This window comes from Myotis nattereri (genome assembly GCF_964212035.1).
Source record: "Myotis nattereri genome assembly, chromosome: 1".
Lineage (NCBI taxonomy): Eukaryota > Metazoa > Chordata > Mammalia > Chiroptera > Vespertilionidae > Myotis > Myotis nattereri.
Window position 1 is genome coordinate 201581911 of NC_138075.1, and position 19534 is coordinate 201601444.

The 19534-nt window shown below is 41.9% G+C and overlaps 1 protein-coding gene across 1 annotated transcript in view; it reads right to left on the bottom strand.

The window, feature by feature from the left end:
• The window catches only part of ATP10D (ATPase phospholipid transporting 10D (putative)), a 79375-nt gene that overhangs the window by 49630 nt on the left and 10211 nt on the right, over positions 1 to 19534 (bottom strand). The window contains exons 2-3 of the mRNA XM_081088351.1: positions 2848 to 3174; positions 208 to 402 (exon numbers count right to left, since the gene is read on the bottom strand). Coding sequence (XP_080944477.1) covers positions 208 to 402; positions 2848 to 3137 — 485 coding nt within the window. The 5' untranslated portion in view covers positions 3138 to 3174. The remainder of the gene's footprint in view (positions 1 to 207; positions 403 to 2847; positions 3175 to 19534) is intronic.

Consider the following 19534-nt stretch of genomic DNA (forward strand, 5'->3'; position numbering starts at 1 on the left):
GTCCTGGTTGACAATGTCTCATACACTTTTGTTTTCCTGTGAATTAAATTCACTGTAGGTCTTTAATACATATGAGTTGAAAATATCACCACCACCACCACAACCACAAAAAAGGTCCTGGTCACACCTACGGGGGAAAAAAGTAACAATCTGCAAGTTTCTAAATGGTACATGTGTATTCCCGAGGCCAGCTCCCGTTACACTTACCTACTGTAAACTTTGGTTAATAAGTTGTTGATCTGCTTGTCAATTTTGTATTTCCGGTAATCTTCCAAGCCGTCTTTGATTGCGATAATTGTGAGGACCACCACCAGAGGCAGCATCGTAATTTCCTTCTGAAAGGCCTCTACCAAAGGCACCCAGTTCAGGACCACTAGAAACAGGAAATACAAATTGGCGGCTCTGCAAACAAACACGCACAAGGAGGAGTTAACAAATCACATAAACGCCTAAAGCAAATGGAGGCAAAAAAAACCTCTGGGTGTTTTCTTACAAGTGTTTATTAGCTGATTTTAGATGCTACAGGATAAAGAACTAGCAAAATCTAAAAAACCTGAACCAACAATTTATTACTCCTGTGAACATCTAGCTCAAGGCATACTTTAATAAATGAGAGATAGTATGTATTAAATATGTAACAGTAAATACTGGAGTGTGACCGTCTTGAGTCGTGGGACACATGATATAAAGCATAATAGGAAAAACTATCTTCTCTTCAAAAGTTCAAAAACTGAGAGGAAATCCAGTGTTAGGGGTTATAAAAAATAACTTGTTAAATGATGCAACCGTCTACCCTTCAGAAGTTAATTTGTATGGGCAAACCTTACATTCAAACAAGGCTCAAAATAAGTAGAAAAGCCTGAGAGGTGTTGTTTTTTTCCCCCTTGAGACCAAATTTCTGCTTTGATGTTATTCAGAACCACTTTTTCAGAAACTTCCTCCATTCCTCCATTTTATATATTTAAAAACCCCTCCACTGGCCCACAAGGTAAATTCAAGTGGCCCTTGAACGTAAAAGAAACAAACAAAATCTCAGTGCTGCATAGCCCGTTGAATTTTTATCACATATTTTCCCTGTTAAACTTTTCAAAATAATCTATACACCTTTCTCCTTCCTAACCTCCAACTCCTTTTACTCTGAAAATTTTCTTCCTTAACATCTTTCACTACTTGTTTGGCTTAAATTATTTCCATGTGGACTGCACCCAAATCTCCAGCATTGGCCCTGAACTCTTCAAGGTTCAGGGTCTAATTCCATCAAGTGCAGTAGAGTGCAAACCCCATAAAAGACAGAAACACCCACAGCATTTAAAGTCATTAATTTAACAAATTCACATGTATACTTTATTTTGTTATTTTTTAAAATATACTTTTATTGATTTTAGAGAGAGACGAAAGGAGGAGAGAGAGAGGGAAATATCGATGAGAAAGAAACACCGATCGATATGCACTAGACTGGGGATCAGGCTTGCACCCTAGGTATGTGCCTCAACCAAAACCGAACTGGTGATCCATTGGTGCCTGGGACGATGCTCACCAACTGAGCCACAGCAGCCAGGCCACATGTATACTTTAAACCCATCCGCTGTTCAATAAATGCATGTGGAACACATATAGAGAGAATAATGAGAATGAATATTGAATGTTGAGAATCTCTGTACTCCCATTAGCATCTCAAACTCAACATTTACAAAAACAAAATAATCTTCCAGCCAAGCTTCTTTTTTATTTCTGTCTTTAATTTTTCTGTTAATCCTTTTGGTCACCTCAGCTCAACATGATCACATCCTATCTTTCCTTAATTCCCCATATCTACTAGTAATCCATAGTCTCTGCAACAGATTATCTTCCTTTTCATTCCCTCATTGATCTAAGCTCTCCCTTACAACTGACCAGGACATACACAGTATCTTCCTGAATGTTCTGTCTGTCTTCAGTTTGCCTTTCATTGTGTTAGTCTGAATGGATGACTTCCCAGGCCTCAAGAAAATCTTCTGTGTTACTGCTTGGCACTCCCCTTCCTCCAGCTGACATTGTGCTGTGCCGACACCTCTGCCTTGCATATCTCACCATCCTCCATGATTAAGTTCAAACGCCACTTCCCCTTCTACTGCCATAGCTATCAGCATGAGTTCTCTTTAGGAGGCTTCCCTCCTCCTAGGCAGCCCTTTGTAACACTCTTCACATCCACTGTCTCTTTTCACTGTTTGCATACACATCCTGCTTCACTTGCCGAATGACCAAATCCATAGGAAAGGAGCCCCATGTAAATTTGCATTTCCTTCAGTGCCTAACTTCATAGTTCATAGGAGAGAGGTAATAAACAGATACTAAACTGGATTTTATTGTTTCACCTAAGAACTGGCTGAACCACAATGTCAAACCTAGTTTCCTGATCTACACTACGAGGATAACCATGTCTTCTCTGGTCAAGAGAAAGCATGTTGTCAACTGCAACGTGCTATGTGAATGTAAGCGGACATCATTCCACAACAGACCCTACCAGAATCGTCAAAGACCACGTCACAAGTCTCAGCCTAAGTCACATACAATGTTATGAACGTGAAAAATCTTTTATATCATCTAGAACAGTGGTTGTCAACCTTCCTAATGCCGTGACCCTCATGTTTTGGTGACCCCCAACCATAAAATCATTTTTGTTGCTACTTCATAACTGTAATTTTGCTACTGTAAACAATATGTAATCATATATGTATTTTCCGATGGTCTTAGGCGACCCCTGTGAAAGGGTCATTTGACCCCCAAAGGGGTCGCGACCCACAGGTTGAGAACCACTGATCTAGAATGACAAAAACAATCAGTTATTTTTCCCCAAACTAAAAGTACCTGTGAAATTGTTCAAATAAATTTCTTGGCACAAAATTCAGAAGTGTGTACTTCGTTGTTCGTATTCGGTTATTCACGTAGGTTCCAGAGAACTTCTCGTACTCTTCCTTGAAGGGCTGGAGGTGGGGAACCACAACCCGGTGCCTGCCTGCCAGTCTGGGGGTCTGAGAGGACTTGCTCCCGCAGGCAAGCAGCGAGGAATAGCTGTACGGCCTCTCATCCTCGCCCCTGTTCGGACCGCCCATCAGCCGCTGCCAGTGGTATCGGGCCCATTGAACTGGCTCAGTCATGTCCAAAATGCGGTGAGATCCAGGTTGGGTAGGTGATCTGGCAAAACAAACAAAAACCCACTAAAACACTCCTCATAAGCTTCTGGAAAGTCTTAAAGAATAGTAAGGATAGTAAAGCTAAGATTTTTTTTCTATACCAAATAAATATATGACCCAAATGGTTCAAGGTATAAATGGGAAAGTAAGACCAGTATTGGCAACTCCATCATAACCAAAAGTCTTTATTAAATAAAGGATACTCCTACTCATGGGCTGACCTTCTGATCACCTAAGAAACAAGAGGCAGCATCCAGAATGCCATGCCATAATTAAAGCAAACAATTTAGGCCCAATGCACACAAATCTCTTAATTTATCCAATCATGAGTTTTCTCTTCTTTGAATTGAGAATGCCACACATGTCAGAAACCATCGTGAGGATTAAATGAATACCTTGTAAAATACCCAGAATAAAGCTTGATAAAAGTAGTTATTAAAACCCTTTCTATGAAGATTATAAAAATGGCCACAAGTCTTTCATGCACACACCTTCACCCGGCAAGTCGGGGAGTCTCTCTAGTCATTGAATCTGGACTTGACCATGTGCTTTGCTTTAGCTAATGAAACACTAGTGAACGTGACATGAGCAGAGGTTTCAAATGTGCTTGCTCAGGGGACTCCCACTGCTCTTGAGAACCCTGTGGCCACTACCATGTGCTGAGCCCAAGCTAGTCTGCTAGATGTGAGTGCACATGACCCACTTACCACCTTTGTTCCTGTCAATATGTGGGCGAGGCCACTGGCCACCAGCTGGCCACTAACACGAGTGTGCCCAGATGACACAATCTAGAACAGAGCTCAACCCAACAAATTGTGAGTCAGTAAATGTTACATCACCAAGTTTAGGGTGGTTTGTAATAAAACAAAATCTAATACACACACACACACACACACACACACACACACACACACACACTAGAGGCCTGCTACACAAAATTCTCGCAGTCCGGGAGTCCTCAGGGGATGTCTGACTGACGGCTTAGGTCTGCTCCCCGTAGGAGCACACTGACCACCAGGGGGGCAGCTCCTGCATTGAGCACCTGCCCCCTGGTGGTCAGTGTGCATCATAGCAACCGGTCATTAGCCATTCGGTCGATTTGCATATTTTTAGTCTTTTATTATATAGGACATTTTTATTGATTTCAGAGAGGAAGGGAGAGGGAGAGAGAGAGACAGAAACATCAACAATGAGAGAGAATCATTGATTGGCTGCCTCCTACACACCCCCCACTGGAGATCAAAATTTAACTCTTATATAATCTCTTCCTTATTTCCAAGTTTTTCTTATTTTCCAAGAATTCAGCCCTGCCTGGAATGTAAGCTCATTAATTGGGGGCAGGAGGAGAAAGTTAGCATTATTAAGAGTACACTATATTCCAAGCACTTTGCAAAGCACTTTACATGCATCGTCTTACTTAATATTAACATCAATCTGATAACACAGCTATTATTTCTATTTTGCAAAAGAGGAAATGGGCTTACAGAAGTAAAGTAACTTGCTGAAATTCATATGGTTAGTAAGGGTGATTCAAGCCAAATCTTTCTAACTCAACAGTTTCTGCTTTTAACTGTCCATGTGTCTCATTTATCTTCACATCCGGAGTAGCTGGCACTTAGTAGACGCCCAATGAACGTTCCTTGGGTAGCTAACAAGCACGTCAGCAAATGAGCAATGTGTGGAGGGCAGCGTCTGGGGCCTTGGTTTCTATCCTTGCTCTATCAGTCCCATTGCATGTACTTATCATCTTGGATTGGAACTCACCTCTGGAGGCTCTTATTTAGTAAATTTTAGTAAATCTGTGGGCATGTTATGGTCATCTGAACTATTAACAAGACTCCCCAGACTAATCTGACTCAGATGGCCTACAACTGGACCTAGAGAAAATTGAGGTTATGGGCTAGAAACTATACTAGGCTAGAAATACAGACATGATTCAGTCCTAGATCCTAGATCCCCTTTGGCAGGAGCTCAGGGTCTAGGCGAGGTGACAGGCGTGTAAATACATAAATGCAACCCGAGGTGCAGAATAGTGTTCAAGGCACTGATGTAGTTTGGGCAAATTCTTTAAGCGTGCTTCCTTCCTAAACTACATTCTAAGTTTAAACCATGTCTATTGATTCTTTTCTCTAAAGTGTTATATTAATCAGGAATTAATAGTTTCCCCCTAAGAACATGAAAATTATATGCAGCTTTCATGGATCTGAAATCATAAGTCATTACCTAGCAGCATTAGAAAATTTGGCCCAATTATATTCTAGTAGTTAGTGAATCCACGTTTTTAACAATCCATTCTTGTTAATACGTTTGCTTATGATACATTGGTCTTTAAACAATCCAAGAGATTAGATAGAATTACTTCATCACTGCATTTATACACAAGTTAAATTACAAATAATAATTTTCTAAAATCCCATCAGATCTTTAAAAGTTATATGATCTAAAGCAAAATATTAAAAAAATAAATAAGAGCAGAAAGTTACTTTTAATGGGAAAAATGCAATAGCTTCCAAGTGTGTGTATTTGGATATTGGACGCACAATACAAGATAGGCAAAAGTAGGTTTACAGTTTTGAGTATTCTTGTATTATTATTATTTATTATTATATTATTTTCCATATGAACAACTGTAAACCTACTTTTGCCCACACTGTACATAGCCTCTATTATTCGTAAGAGAAAATATCCTTAAAGTTAGTCTTACCAGTTTTATACTAATATTAGAGGCCCAGTGCACAAAAATTTGTGCACTCAGGGGTAGGGGGTCCCTCAGCCCGGCCTGTGCCCTTTTGCAATCTGGGACCCCTCGGAGGTGACCACTTGCTGGCTTAGGCCTGCTCCCCGGGGGATTGGGCCTAAGATGGCAATCAGACATCCCTCTGGCAGCCCGGCAGCCCTTGGGGAATGTCCACTTGCCAGCGGGGAGCAAACCTAAGCTGCAGTCAGACATCCTTAGCGCTGCTGAGGCAGGAGAGGCTCCCACCACCACTGCTGTACTGGAAGCCATCAGCCTGGCTTGTGGCTGAGCAGAGCTCCCCCCTGTGAGAGCGCACTGACCACCAGAGGACAGCTCCTGCATTGAGCATCTGCCCCCTGGTGGTCAGTGTGTGTCATAGTGACCAGTCATTCCCAGTCTTTCTGCCATTAGGGTCAGTTTGCATATTACCCTTTTACTATATAGGATAGAGGCCTGGTGCATGGGTGGGGGCCGGCTGGTTTGCCCTGAAGGGTGTCCCGGATCAGGGTGGGGGTCCCGCTTGGGTGCCTGGCCAGCCTGGGTGAGGGGCTGATGGCTGTCTGCAGCTGGTCACACCCCCTTCAGGGTGGGAGTCCCCACTGGGGTGCCTGGCCAGTCTGGGTGAGGGGCTGAGGGCCGTTTTCAGGCTGGCAGGTGACTGAAGCTCCCAGCTTCTTTTCTTTTTTTTCTTTTTTTTTTTTTTATTCTGGGATTTATTTACCTTCTATAGCTGTCACTGGAGCTGAGAGCCGGCGCCAGCTCTGAGACTGTGGCTGGCTGAAAGCAGGTATCTGGGGTTTGTTTAGCTTCTGTAATTGCAACATTGTTGCTTCCAGAGCTCAGAGCTGGGCCACGGCAGGCAGGGAACCTTGGCTTCCTCCATCACTAGAGCAAGCAAGCCTCATGTTCACTTCACCTGCGTGGCTGCTGGCCGCCATCTTTGTTGGCAGTTAATTTGCATATCTTGCTGATTAGCCAATGGGAAGCATAGCAGAGGTATGGTTAATTACCATGTTTGTCTATTAATAGATAGGATTGAAAAAAAGAAAAAACAATAGTTCTATCCTTATCAAATTCTGTCTTTTGGAGTTTGCTTTCTAAAATATCTGTTCAGAGACAGCTAAATCTATAAACACTGACTGGCCAAAACAATGCTCAATATCTTTTCAACATAATGTTTTTAAGGTGTTCCTCTAAAGTGACTTGAAAAGCCTGTTTTTTCACTTAAGTTAAAAAAAAATAGCTTCTTCACCTAGATTAGTGGATATTTGGTCCTGCCCAAAACATCCATGGAGACATTTGGTCCATGCCAAAGGTCCTTGAAATCTGGTCTCATCAGAAATATCTAGAAGCATATTTGGTCCAGGCCAAATGGTCCTTGATATTTGATCCTGTCCAAAATGCCCACACTGCCCTGACTGGTTTGGCTCAGTGGATAGAGCGTCAGCCTGAGGACTGAAGGGTCCCAGGTTCAATTCCCGTCAAGGGCATGTACTTTGGTTGTGGACACATCCCCAGTAGCGAATGTGCAGGAGGCAGTTTCTCTCTCATCGATGCTTCTAACTCTCTATCCCTCTCCCTTCCTCTCTGTAAAAAATCAATTAAATAAATGTCCACACTTAGAAGACATCCCTGGGTTCAAATAGCTCATACCACTTATTTCTACTTTTGGTTTTCAGAATTAATACATACAAAATACTATTATGGATCAAGGACCTTTGGACATGGACCAAATGCCTCAGTGGGTGGTTTTGACATGACCAAATGTCCTATAAGGCTTAACCTCCAGTGCAGCTTGAGTTATTAAGGTAGTTCATTAGCGCATTCATAAATCTCTTCCAGAACTACCTCGTGCTTTATCAATGAACCAATAAGAATGTAAAACACTTAATATAAGCACTCAGTGCTTTTCATGCATTTCACCTCATGCACAGTAGGTGGCCATTACGACAAACCTCAAAGTTTTAGAAGGGTGAAATCAGTACAATTTATATAATTTCTGGAAACTTTAAAAGAGAAGTTTTTACTTGTAATTACAGCAGGTCCTCCAATAACATTTAGTTCAATTGTTATAATGTTGATGAGATGCCATAGGAACTTAACTCTTGTTTATATGAATTAGCCTGTGGTAAAAGTGGTTTTGTTAATGCATCTTTTTGCTTAAAGTCATAGAACTATTGTATCTTCAGCATTAAGTGAGCACTTTGTAAATTCATATTAAGACAGAGGAGTGTGTATTCCTCTATTGTTCATAATCTCATACAACAATCTAGATTCTACCTAGATTTTTAAATTTCAGGATACAATTTCTTGAGAATGAAAAGTTAGAAATATTTTTAAAAATATGAGACATAGGTGATGTTAACTTCTGGTAATTCGTGGTGTATTTAACTAACAACCTCACACTAGAAAAAAAATACTCACTGGTTTACAAAAACAATCAACTTTTCACTCCACATACATACTCAAGAACCTTCTTTTTTCCCATTCACTCCGTTCCAAAGAGACAAATCTATGACTGGAAGACATTTTATTGCCCAAGTTTCCCTCGGTCCGCTTTCCTGTGTACCTTTTCAATGTCTTTACACTTACATTAGGTGCTTTATCTACTGGTGTTTTGCCTTCTCCTTCCCCCTGGCTCACTGCCCTCCTCAGCATCCGCCCTCAGCCATCGAGTCTCTGTCCTACTCTCCAAGGCCAGGTGGCTTGTTGTCCTGTAATGACTCTCCCTCCCTTCATCACTGCTACTCTTTTCCTAATAAGCGATGATCGGATCAAGGGACTGATCTACACAAGAGAGAAAAGGTGCTAGTGCTTTCAAGGAATAGAAGAAAAAAAGACTAGGAGTGCAGGTAACTAGCATGTGGAAAACATCCTTTCAAGGTTCCAGCTTAGAATTTAAACCATCTTACATTAAGCAGGAATGACCAAGGATCTACTTAGCACTCCAGCTCAGTGCTTTCAAAATTTGGTAACTGCCAGCCAGTGGGAAATACATTCTATGATGTTCTATGGTGAACCTGGAACATAGACATAGACATACATACATATATAGCTGGGGAAAAAGCCTACAAAACATTTTTTTACTCTTATTACTTGCAATGCATGCAATTTCTATTCTACAGTAACTCTTTCAGTCTCTCTCTCTCTCTCTCTCTCTCTGTCTCTCTCTCATTTTAATATTGGTCAAGATGCACTGAATTGGTTTCAAGATTCACTAATATGCTGCTATTCACACTCTCGAAAGACACTATTACATGTGGCTCCACAATGGATAAAAGGCACTAAAAGACAGCAGCTGGACTAGAAGGCTCAGGGAAGACAATACTTTACTTACCGTATCTCCCAGAGTAGGAGCCTATAGCCTTTTACTCTTCCCCCACATGCCCCAGCAAAGTTAAAAGTATATTAGTACTTAGAGAAGGTCCTATTATTAATAACATTTCACATGTTATTCAGGAAAATTTCTTCATGATATGAAAGGAAAGCAAATCAGAATAAGTCATACCTCATCAAGAATCATATTTAAAAGCTTAGGCTTTAGAGATTATTTAATCTCAAGGCTACAAACTAGTAAAATTCTATCTAATGATGTATTTTGTACCATGATGTTGGCAAACACATTGTTCTTAATATATTTTTTTAATACAGGACATTTAAAAATGGAGATAAATTCACATAAAATATTGATAATTAGATTTTCTTAAAAACAACGACAGGATGTTGGACACAAATTTTCACATAGTAACAAATGTCAGAAGCTTTTTCACTGTAGCCCCTGCCCCTAAGCCTGTATTTTCTATTTCACCTATTTTAATTGAGTGGATGAGTACTCTGCTCACCATTCTGAAGAATCAAATTCCCCCTGCTCTATAGACCAAGGCTCAAATGGCAGTTGCATCACTCATTAGATCTCTGACCTATGTAATTAACCTCTGGGCCTCAGCTTGCTAATGAATAAAATAACATAACATTAAGAGTCTTGGGCACACTACAGATGACAATGCTCTAATTCCTGCTCTCCTCTTTGGCTATTTCTCAGGTCATAAATAAGTCAAGGTTTGAAACCCAGTAAATTGGTCTGAGGTCCAAACTTTCAACAGATTGATTTCAAATTAAATGAAGTTGCCCAAGTCTAAGTAAATGCTCAGTTCAGTGTCACTGTTGATACCTGAGAAGTAACCAGTTTTAAGTAGGATACAAATAGAAAACAAATCATAAAAGACAGGCATGACTAACCCTATGCAATAAAAGGCTACTATGCAAATTGTCTCCTCGGGAGTTCAACCAACCAGGAGTTTGACCGCTCGCTATGATGTGTGCAGACCACCAGGGGGCAGCGCAGAATGAAAGGAAGGCCCTGGCTGGCAGCTGGCAGCTGGAAGGAAGGCCCCGGCCAGCATCCAGAAGGCCCCGATCAACCCTGATCGCCGGCCAGGCCTACGGTCCCTACCCATGCACAAATTTCATGCACTGGGCTCTAGTCCTATATAATAAAAGTCCAGTGACCATAAGCGTAACAACTGGAATGACCGCTCGACCAGTCACTATGAGGTGGGGGGCCGGCGAGGGGAACCAGCTGGCTGGTGGGGGCAGGACCCAAGGCTGGCAAGGGGAACTGGCTAGTTGGCAGTGGCAGCGGAGCGGGACTGCCGGGAACCGGTCCATGCTTGTTGTTTCAAGGGACCTGGCATATATGGCATACTGTTCTTAATATGTTTGCTCACCTTCTTTGGCACTATGTGTTTTAACCAAGGTCACCTCTCCGAGAAAGGTTGTTTCCCCAGGTAGGGATTTTCCCCTGAAGTTAGGGAGGGAATAAAACCTCTTAACTAAGTGCCAGGGGGGTAATTAATCACTTTAACTACGAACAATCATGCTTAAGCTACATAATCTTTACTCTCTGGAATGGAGATAAGAAACACCCTAACCTTTGTAATAGAGATTGATAGGATTGAATCAACTGGTATAAATACAGATGTAACAAGACAGCAAGACTCAGAACTAAGAAGACAGAAGGAAGAAGACAGAACCTACACAGAACCTACAGACAAAAGAACTTGGCTGGAGAGAACATGGCAAAAGATCCTGGACTGAACCTGACTACAGAAATTGGCAAGAGAACCTGACTAGAACCTGGTGACTGAACCTGGCTGGAGAACCTGGACAGAACCTGGCTGGAGAACCTAGCGAGGGAACATGGCTACAGAACCTGGCTGGAGAACCTGGAGAACCTAGCAAGAGAACATGGACACAGAACCTGGCTGGAGAACCTAGCGAGGTAACATGGCTACAGAACCTGGCTGGAGAACCTGGAGAACCTAGCAAGAGAACATGGACACCGAACCTGGCTGGAGATCCGAACCAGAACTTCGCTGGAGATCCAGACCAGAACTTGGGTGGAGATCCTGGCTAGGCTGCTGATCAACTGAACGCTGCCTCCGTGTCATTCCTTCTTCGCCGACTCCGTCCACACCTTTGGGGACTCCTGGACCTGCTGGGGTTGGACCCCGGCATATGGTGCCTGAACAGGGACCCCTAGGTAAGCGCCCTGCACTCGGGACGGATAGGACTCCACCATAGGAAGAGGGTGGATAGTCTTCGCCGACTCCGTCCACACCTTTGGGAACCCCTGGAACAGGATTCCCCTAGGTAAGGCCACCGCCCCCACCCCCCATTGAGAACCCCACACTCGGGATGGATAGGACTCCACCAGGGTACTGCAGACCCCCCTATAGAGGATAAGTAGGGTAAGAAGGTGGATAGTACAGAACTTAGATTGAGAAGATGTGCCATACTGAGTCCAACAAGGGCCGGCGAGGGGAACCAGGAGGCTGGCGGTGGCAGCAGGGCAGGATCCAGGGAGGGGGAGGGGAACCGGCTGGCTGGTGGGGATGACAGGGCAGGACTGAGGACTGGCGAGCGGGCAGAAGATGGGCCTGATCGCAGGCTAGGCCTAAGGATCCTACCTGTGCACAATTTCATGGGCTGGGCCTCTAATAAATATAATAAAACTAGAGGCCCAGTGCATGGATTTGTGCACCGGTGGGGTCCCTCAGCCTGGCCTGTGGGGATTGGGCTGAAACCAGCTCTCCGACATCCCCCGAGGGTCCAGATTACAAGAGGGTGGTTCTCTGGTGACACATCCCAGAAATGGGCTCTCTCCTCTCTGGTTCCAGGTGCGTCACCCGAGAACTGCAGCTGCGAAGTCACCACAGCTTGGTAGCTCCTGCTTTGAGCGTCTTCCCCCTGGTGGTCATTGCATGTCATAGCTACCAGTTGGACGGTCGAATGGTCACTTACGCTTTTATATCCTATATAATAAAAGCCCAGCGATTGAACGGCAGAATGACCAGTCGACCAGTCACTATGATGCTCACTGACCACCAGGGGCAGACGCTAAACGCAGGAGCTGCCCCCTGGTGGTCAGTGCGCTACCACAGTGGGAGCACCGCTTGGGTGACCATGATGACCAGCTGCTCCCGCTGCGAACCCTGGGCCAACAGGCAGGAACCCAGGCTGTGATCGTCACTTCTTTGCCCCAGGATCCTCCTCCTCACTCCCTACCACTTCCTCCAGACACCCACAGGCTACATAGTGCTGCTGCTGCCAGGCTCGCAGAGCTGACCCTGGAGGCTGGGAGGCAGGTTCGTTGCTGCCATGGGACTGAGGCCTACTCCACCACCTCTCAGTGCTATTGTCCCTGGTCCCAGCCCTGACCGCGTCCTCTGGAGAGGCAAGTGCTTCAGCTCCACGGAAGATGCTGTGCCACAGAGCAGCCACTCAGAGGGCGGGTCCACAGCCACTCGGCTGACCGGAATGAGCAGCACTCACACAGAGGGCCGATCCCCACAGGCCACACCCCCCACCAGTGCACAAATCTCATGCACTGGGCCTCTAGTATATAGATAACCTTCATACCATCTGATCTCATCCTCCACCATCTTCTTCAAATTTCATTCCAATTACGTTCATGAACAAACTATATTCCTCTAGTCCTGGGCCCTCTGCTAATTACAGTCTCCTAGGCCCCTCCCCTGGAGATTCTGATTCAGGAGCGTGAATGTGGGGTTTAATTAGTACCCAGACGACATGTCTGGGAGGTTGTAAAGCACAGCCTATAACCTGCACCTTTGGAAATGCTGCCCTCTTTTTCCAGAGGGCTGGTCAATCACATCACCACTCACAACAGCCCCTATTCATTTTCCAGTGGTCGGCAAACTCATTAGTCCACAGAGCCAAGTATCAACAGTACAATGACTGAAATTTCTTTTGAGAGCCAAATTTTTTAAACTTAAACTATATAGGTAGGTACATTGTTATTACCTTAAGAAGGTTACTCCTAAGGCTTAGGAAGAGCCATACTCAAGGGGCCAAAGAGCCGCACATGGCTCGTGAGCCACAGTTTGCCGACCATGGTTCTAGACTGTTTTAGCTTGACCTTGGAGTGGGAGAGATTGAGGATCCACACAGGAGCTACAGTAAGGTACTCCCGGCTCTGCTCCCATTAAAACCTGGGCATGGCTCCATTACAGGCACTTGCTACAGTGTGCTTCAGGTAGCTTCATTCTTCAAGGTCAGGGACCTTCTCTAATTCCTTCCCAGACTCCGGAGAGTCTCATGCTTGGCCAAAGTTAGATGATCAATGACATGTCTATTTAGGATTCAGTACTATCTTTGGCTTTTGGCATCTGCTGGGAGTCTTGGAGCATATCTCCAGAAGATAAGGGGGGGGGGCTACTGTACTTGTGTTTTCTGAAACTTACTCCTGCTTCTAATGGAAGGAAAGCCACACTGAGACCTGAAAGAGGAAACGAGGTGTTTTTGTTTCCTTTTCCCATACTACCTCTTTAATTGCAGAGTCTGCCAGGCAACCAATTAGCTAAAGATAGCAAAACCCTCTATCAACTGTTCCCATGGGTAAGCAGAGCCACCCAGTAGACAAAAGCTCTAAGGAACATTTTTAAGATTTTTCAAGAATATCATTCATAATTCTAAGATTTAGACCACTCCACAAGGAGCTGATTTGTCATGGTTTCTGATAATAAACAAATGGTTCCATGCTTTACTTGACCTAATATTATGCCACTGATTGGAACCCTACCTTGAGAATTAACAACAAATTTAAAACACACACACACACACACACACACACACACACACACACACGAAACAAGTTCAGTTATCATAACACTGAACGAGAAAGAATGCTTAGGTCTTGATACTCTACTCCCCAGTGAGCTGCTCTCCTTACAGGCAGGGAGATTTAGCATTTCATTAAAAAATAAAATATAGTTTACCTAGGTTTTTATTAAAATCTTCATTCTTAACTTCATTTTAGTTTAAGAGCAACTACTACTGTGTGGAAATTTGAATTACAGCAAAATTCCTGCTGGTTAGTGATGGAAAATACCATTAACGATTAACTCTATGAGAAAGCCTGCATGTTCCTGGGCTGAGCATGACAACCTGATGTTCAATATTACCCAGAAATGCAGTGACAAAGGACACCTGTTTCTGGACCCCTTGCTTTAATGAACTGACATTAGCATTTTGTCTAGAATGTAAAAGTTAATTCATATGACCAAGATCAAGATTCTTAACACAGCCCGGCTTGTGTGGCTGAGTGGTTGAGGTCCAACCTATCAACCAGGTCACTGTTCGATTCCCGGCAGGGCACATGACCAGGTTGTGGGCTCCATCCCCAGTCTGAGGCATGGAGGAGGCAGCCAATCAATGATTCTCTCTCATCATTGATGTTTCTATCTCTCTCCCTCTCCCTTCCTATCTGAAATCAATAATAAAAATATATTTTTTAAGAAAAGAACCACCAATTACAAACAACCAACTAGGTTTAAAAATATATTCTTAACATACAGGTTTAAACTGGTAGAGAGGGACTGAATATGAGATTAATACAAACCAAATGCTATATACATCCAACTTGCAATACTATTTCACAGTAAGGCAATTATATAGTAGGGGGGGAAAGTTTCATTGCAAGTAATCATTAATCACCATCACAGAAATATCAATTATGTTCTAAAAATATGCATGTGTAAATGTCTTTATAATTGGCACACGAAAATTAAATCACTTTCACTTATGAATATTGATGGAAAACCTCAATAAAATTTAGCAAATTAAATATAACTCTGGCAATGGGAGTGTGAATTGCTACAATCTATTAGGTATCGCAAAAAAGAAAAAAAAAGGAATAGGAGGAACTTGTTAACTTTTCTTTTTTTGTTACAATGAAATGTATTGAATTATAATTTTTAAAATTTAAGTTTCAAGTTTTAAAGGAAGAAGTTTTAATTAATAGCTATGAAACAGTCTAATGCTGCCCTGTGCATTATGTGTGCATGATGCTACATGATCCAATATCCCACTGACTCACAGAAGCTGAACAAAACCTGTAATTAAAGTTCTAAAATCTATAGGCTATCAATTTTAAGACATAAGATCAATTAAAATTAGAAATAAAGAAATACAAGCCAAATGTTGCTAGAAAATAAGTACATATAACACTTTCATAATAATTACTGCTTACAAAATACATTTCACATGCCATTTAATTTAATCTTCACAACATGGTATGAAGTTTTACTTCCTAGTTTCAGGGGAAGAAATAAAAGGTCAAAGAGTATAACTCAAGGCATGCAATATTTGACTCCAAAGTCATGCCTTTCCAACTACACAATTCCATTTATACATAAAATTTCAAATAATCAAATATGATCATTTAAATTAGATTATTTCTAATTCATAACCTACATTTTTATTATAGTCATTTAGAACAACTATATTTTTCTAGAAGATATTAAAAGCTATAATCTATAACAGAGTGCACCTAAATAACAGATACGATGTTCCTTCTTGTGTACAAATGTACTTGAAAGCAGACAGAGCTCAAAACCCTGTTTCCCTCAATGAATGCTTAATGGAAATTTTGTAGCAGGACAGACCATCAAAGGTAAATACGGGATAATGAATTCCCTTAAGCCCAGTTAGTATTTAAACATTGATGAGGTCATCATCAGCCAACACACAACCTGAAATGTACATATATGAGCTCACTTGTCTAAAAGAGAAAAGCATTCTTGTGTGTAGTCGTTTCAAGACGCTCTGTTTGTGGCTGTCAAATTCCCGTATGCATCCGAATGTGCTGAAGCACCGCCCCCATGCTGCTGACTCAGCAGATCTGGGTGGGGCTCAAGAAGCTGGATTTCTTTCCTTCCCAATGTGGCTGGGTTGTTGGTTGTCAACCTGTGTACCTGGGGTTGCCAGGTTCAATTCCCAGTCAGGGCACATGCTCAGGTTGCGGGCTCAACCCCCCAACTGAGGGCATGTAGGAGGCAGCCAGATGGATGTTTTGCTCTCATATTGATGTTTCTCTTTCTGTTTCCCTCTCCCTTCCCCTCTCTCTAAAGATCAATTTTTAAAAATCTTTAAAAAAAAAAAAAAAAAGAATCTGCATTTCTAACAAGTTTTCAGGTTAGTGCTCAAGTTGGTCCTTGGAACATGCTTTGAGAACTCGGCTATGTAAATTTCTTTCAATATGTAAAGTTGAAATTAAGAACGAAGATTTAGTTAGATGTCACTCGTATTATTGGGCAGTCTTTCTTCTTTGAGTGTATAGACCAAGGCCATGTACCGATGACTTGACAGCTGATACAAGCAGACCCTCTCATCTAAGGCTAGAATTAACTAATATAGCGAAAGTCTAGTTTATACACAAAAATACCCAGCAATGGCTGATGAGGCCTTCAGGATGGACTCTGCAGATTTAATACAATTACAAATCAGTTTCAGCCAATATTTCCAAAAGTTTGGCAATGGAGAACATTGGGTCCTGGCCTTGACAGACTTGTAACCTTTTTCTCAAACAAGATGAGAAAACTCTAACAAAAATATCAAAGTTCCTATATACCCCAAACCTGGGAAGAAAAAGAATTTACCTATCAGGGTCAATAAAAAGAGAGAGAGAGATGTTATAAGATAAGAAACTTTTTCACAGTAGACTTGGGATGTGAAAGTTTTCTTGGCCTATACATCTCTGAAACACAGATAAAACCATAGCTTGTTCCAATCTGGGTCACACCAGACCTACTTCTCCAGCTCTCTCTATAAGAAGCTGATTCCTTATCTGACAGGTAATAAGCAGTAAGGTGGCAGTAAGATCACCTGAAATCTTTGCTGGTTTCTTATTGCATCAGGTGCCAAGGTGACATGTTGGCATGGCTCCCTTAGTGATTATTTTTGTGCTACCTATAAAAGGAAAAGAAGTGTTTTTCTTCACCCCACACAATCTTTGGAAAAGAAGATAAACATTTACAGGACGCTCATGGGAAAAGGCCAATTCTAATCAAGCACACAGCCCTTATGCATCTATAGAAAAGAGTGCCCAAACCAAGCTCACTCTGTCCCAATTCACTCAGCAAACTAGACCTGAACACCGAACGCTATGGTTGATGCTGGGGACACAACCTAAAGACACAGTTCTGCATCACAGAAGCAGCCTCTCACTCAGGCTGAGGGAAGACACCCTCCACCGCAATGTGTTTTATTTCATTGCTGATGAAGGGTCAGTTTAGAACTTTCAAACAGAGCGTGTTTATTTTTAAAGAAGACAGAGGTATAAAATATGACTGTGGTATCTAGATGCATTGCTTTCTACTGGGAAAAGTTTATCTCTTCTTAATGTTGCCAAAATACATTAAATAGAAAGAGATTTTTCAATTTTCTTGTGTGAGAATTAAGTATTTATGTGTCCATTCAGACACTGAAAGCTTTATTACCTCTTTTTTTCAACATATCTCAGCTTTTTCTTATAGGGATCATACCTCCAATTGAGTTACCTTTTGCTAATGCATAGGCTCAAAACTGATTTAAGCTAGCAAAAAGGCAGGGAAAATGTCGCAGTGGTATGTTGTCTCTCCGTGTTACTGGAAACTAAAAAAAAAAAAAAAAAAAAAAAAAAAAATCTCACCCATACTCACGGTAATTTGCCAATATGTCATAGTCTATTCTTAAAGCTGAAAATTATAAACATATATTATATGTTCTGACATTGGTAATCCTGAATACTCCTAAAATCTACGTTATTGAAATGATAGAAGAGCTGTTTTTGAGATTCAGTTATTCAACTGTAATACAATATTATTAATTCAATAAACCTGAGATCATAACAGTATCTACCATTTAAAAAGACATGCAGTATGCATGCATATAAGCATAAGCGATGGACACAGACAACAAGGAGTGAGGGTGAGGGCAAGACTGGGGGGATGAGGGGACAATGGGGGGATAAAGACACATTTGTAATACCTTAATCAATAAAAAATAATATAAAAATAAATAAATTTTAAAAAGACATGCAAAGTCCCGTGCTGGGGATAAATATACATAACTTTAATCTGACAACAATGTACATGTTTTTATCCCCATTTGAGGTTGAAAACATTGAGACTCAGAGTGATTGGGAAACTCACCCAAGTGACACAGCTTGGTCAATGGTTACCGAAGCCTGATCCAAATACCTCCGCTGGAGTGAGAGCCTCCACAGCCAGTAGAAGGCTCTGATATAGGAGAGAAACTTGAGCAATAAGTTGGTAGAAGGCACATAGCTTCTGGCAGCCTCCCAAGGAATGTGAGGGTTAGGAGGAAGAATAGGACTAGTATAAAATATCTGAACTTAAGTCATTCAGGGGGAAAAAATACTGCAAGCATACTTCATTTGAAAAAATAAATTAACAAATTCAAATATTTAATTTTCAAACACTCATTAGATGCATTCATTAGAAAGCTCTTTACGTGTATTTGAAATATGATCCAATATATAACAATAAAATGTACATGTAAATAAATGATCCATTTCAGCCCGACTTCAATATCATCGGGTCTCACGGGGACCTGTAAGCGACTGGCCCACTATCTCTCGCTGCCCCTCCTCCTTGCACGGCCTCATCTCCCTGCTCACACATTTAGAAATGTATCGTCAACACTGTGGTCACTTCCTTGTATTCTCTCCACCCCTTAGGTCCAGTCTCACTTCTTTCTTGGCAAAGCCCTTACCCTAGCTATATTGAAATCAGTTCTATCAAATCCCTATACACTCCATTCCAATACCTATGGGTTGAAAGTGCATACAGGGAAACACATAATGTGCCTGGTTAGTGTCACTTTAAATTACCGGCCATGAACTACAAGTTGGACGCACATGCCAACTGCAATCATATAGGACTTCTAGTCTCTTTACTTTCCCATTTTAACAGGCAACTGTTTCATACCTTCTCCTCTAACTGCGTATCTTCCTCCCAGCTTCCTTCCTGCTGATCTTGTTTCTGTTTTACTGAGAAAACTAAGACCATCTAAAGAGAACTTCTACAGGTTTCCTTAAATGACTGTTCTCCAGCTCAGAACTCTTCCCCAAAGTCCAGACTCATCCAACTAGACTCATCCAACTAGACAGCCTCGCCCAGGTTCTCAACCTTTGGGGGTCGAACGACCCTTTCACAGGGGTCACCTAAGACCATCGGAAAACACATATATAATCACATATTGTTTTTGTGATTAATCACTATGCTTTAATTATGTTCAATTTGTAACAATGAAAATACAT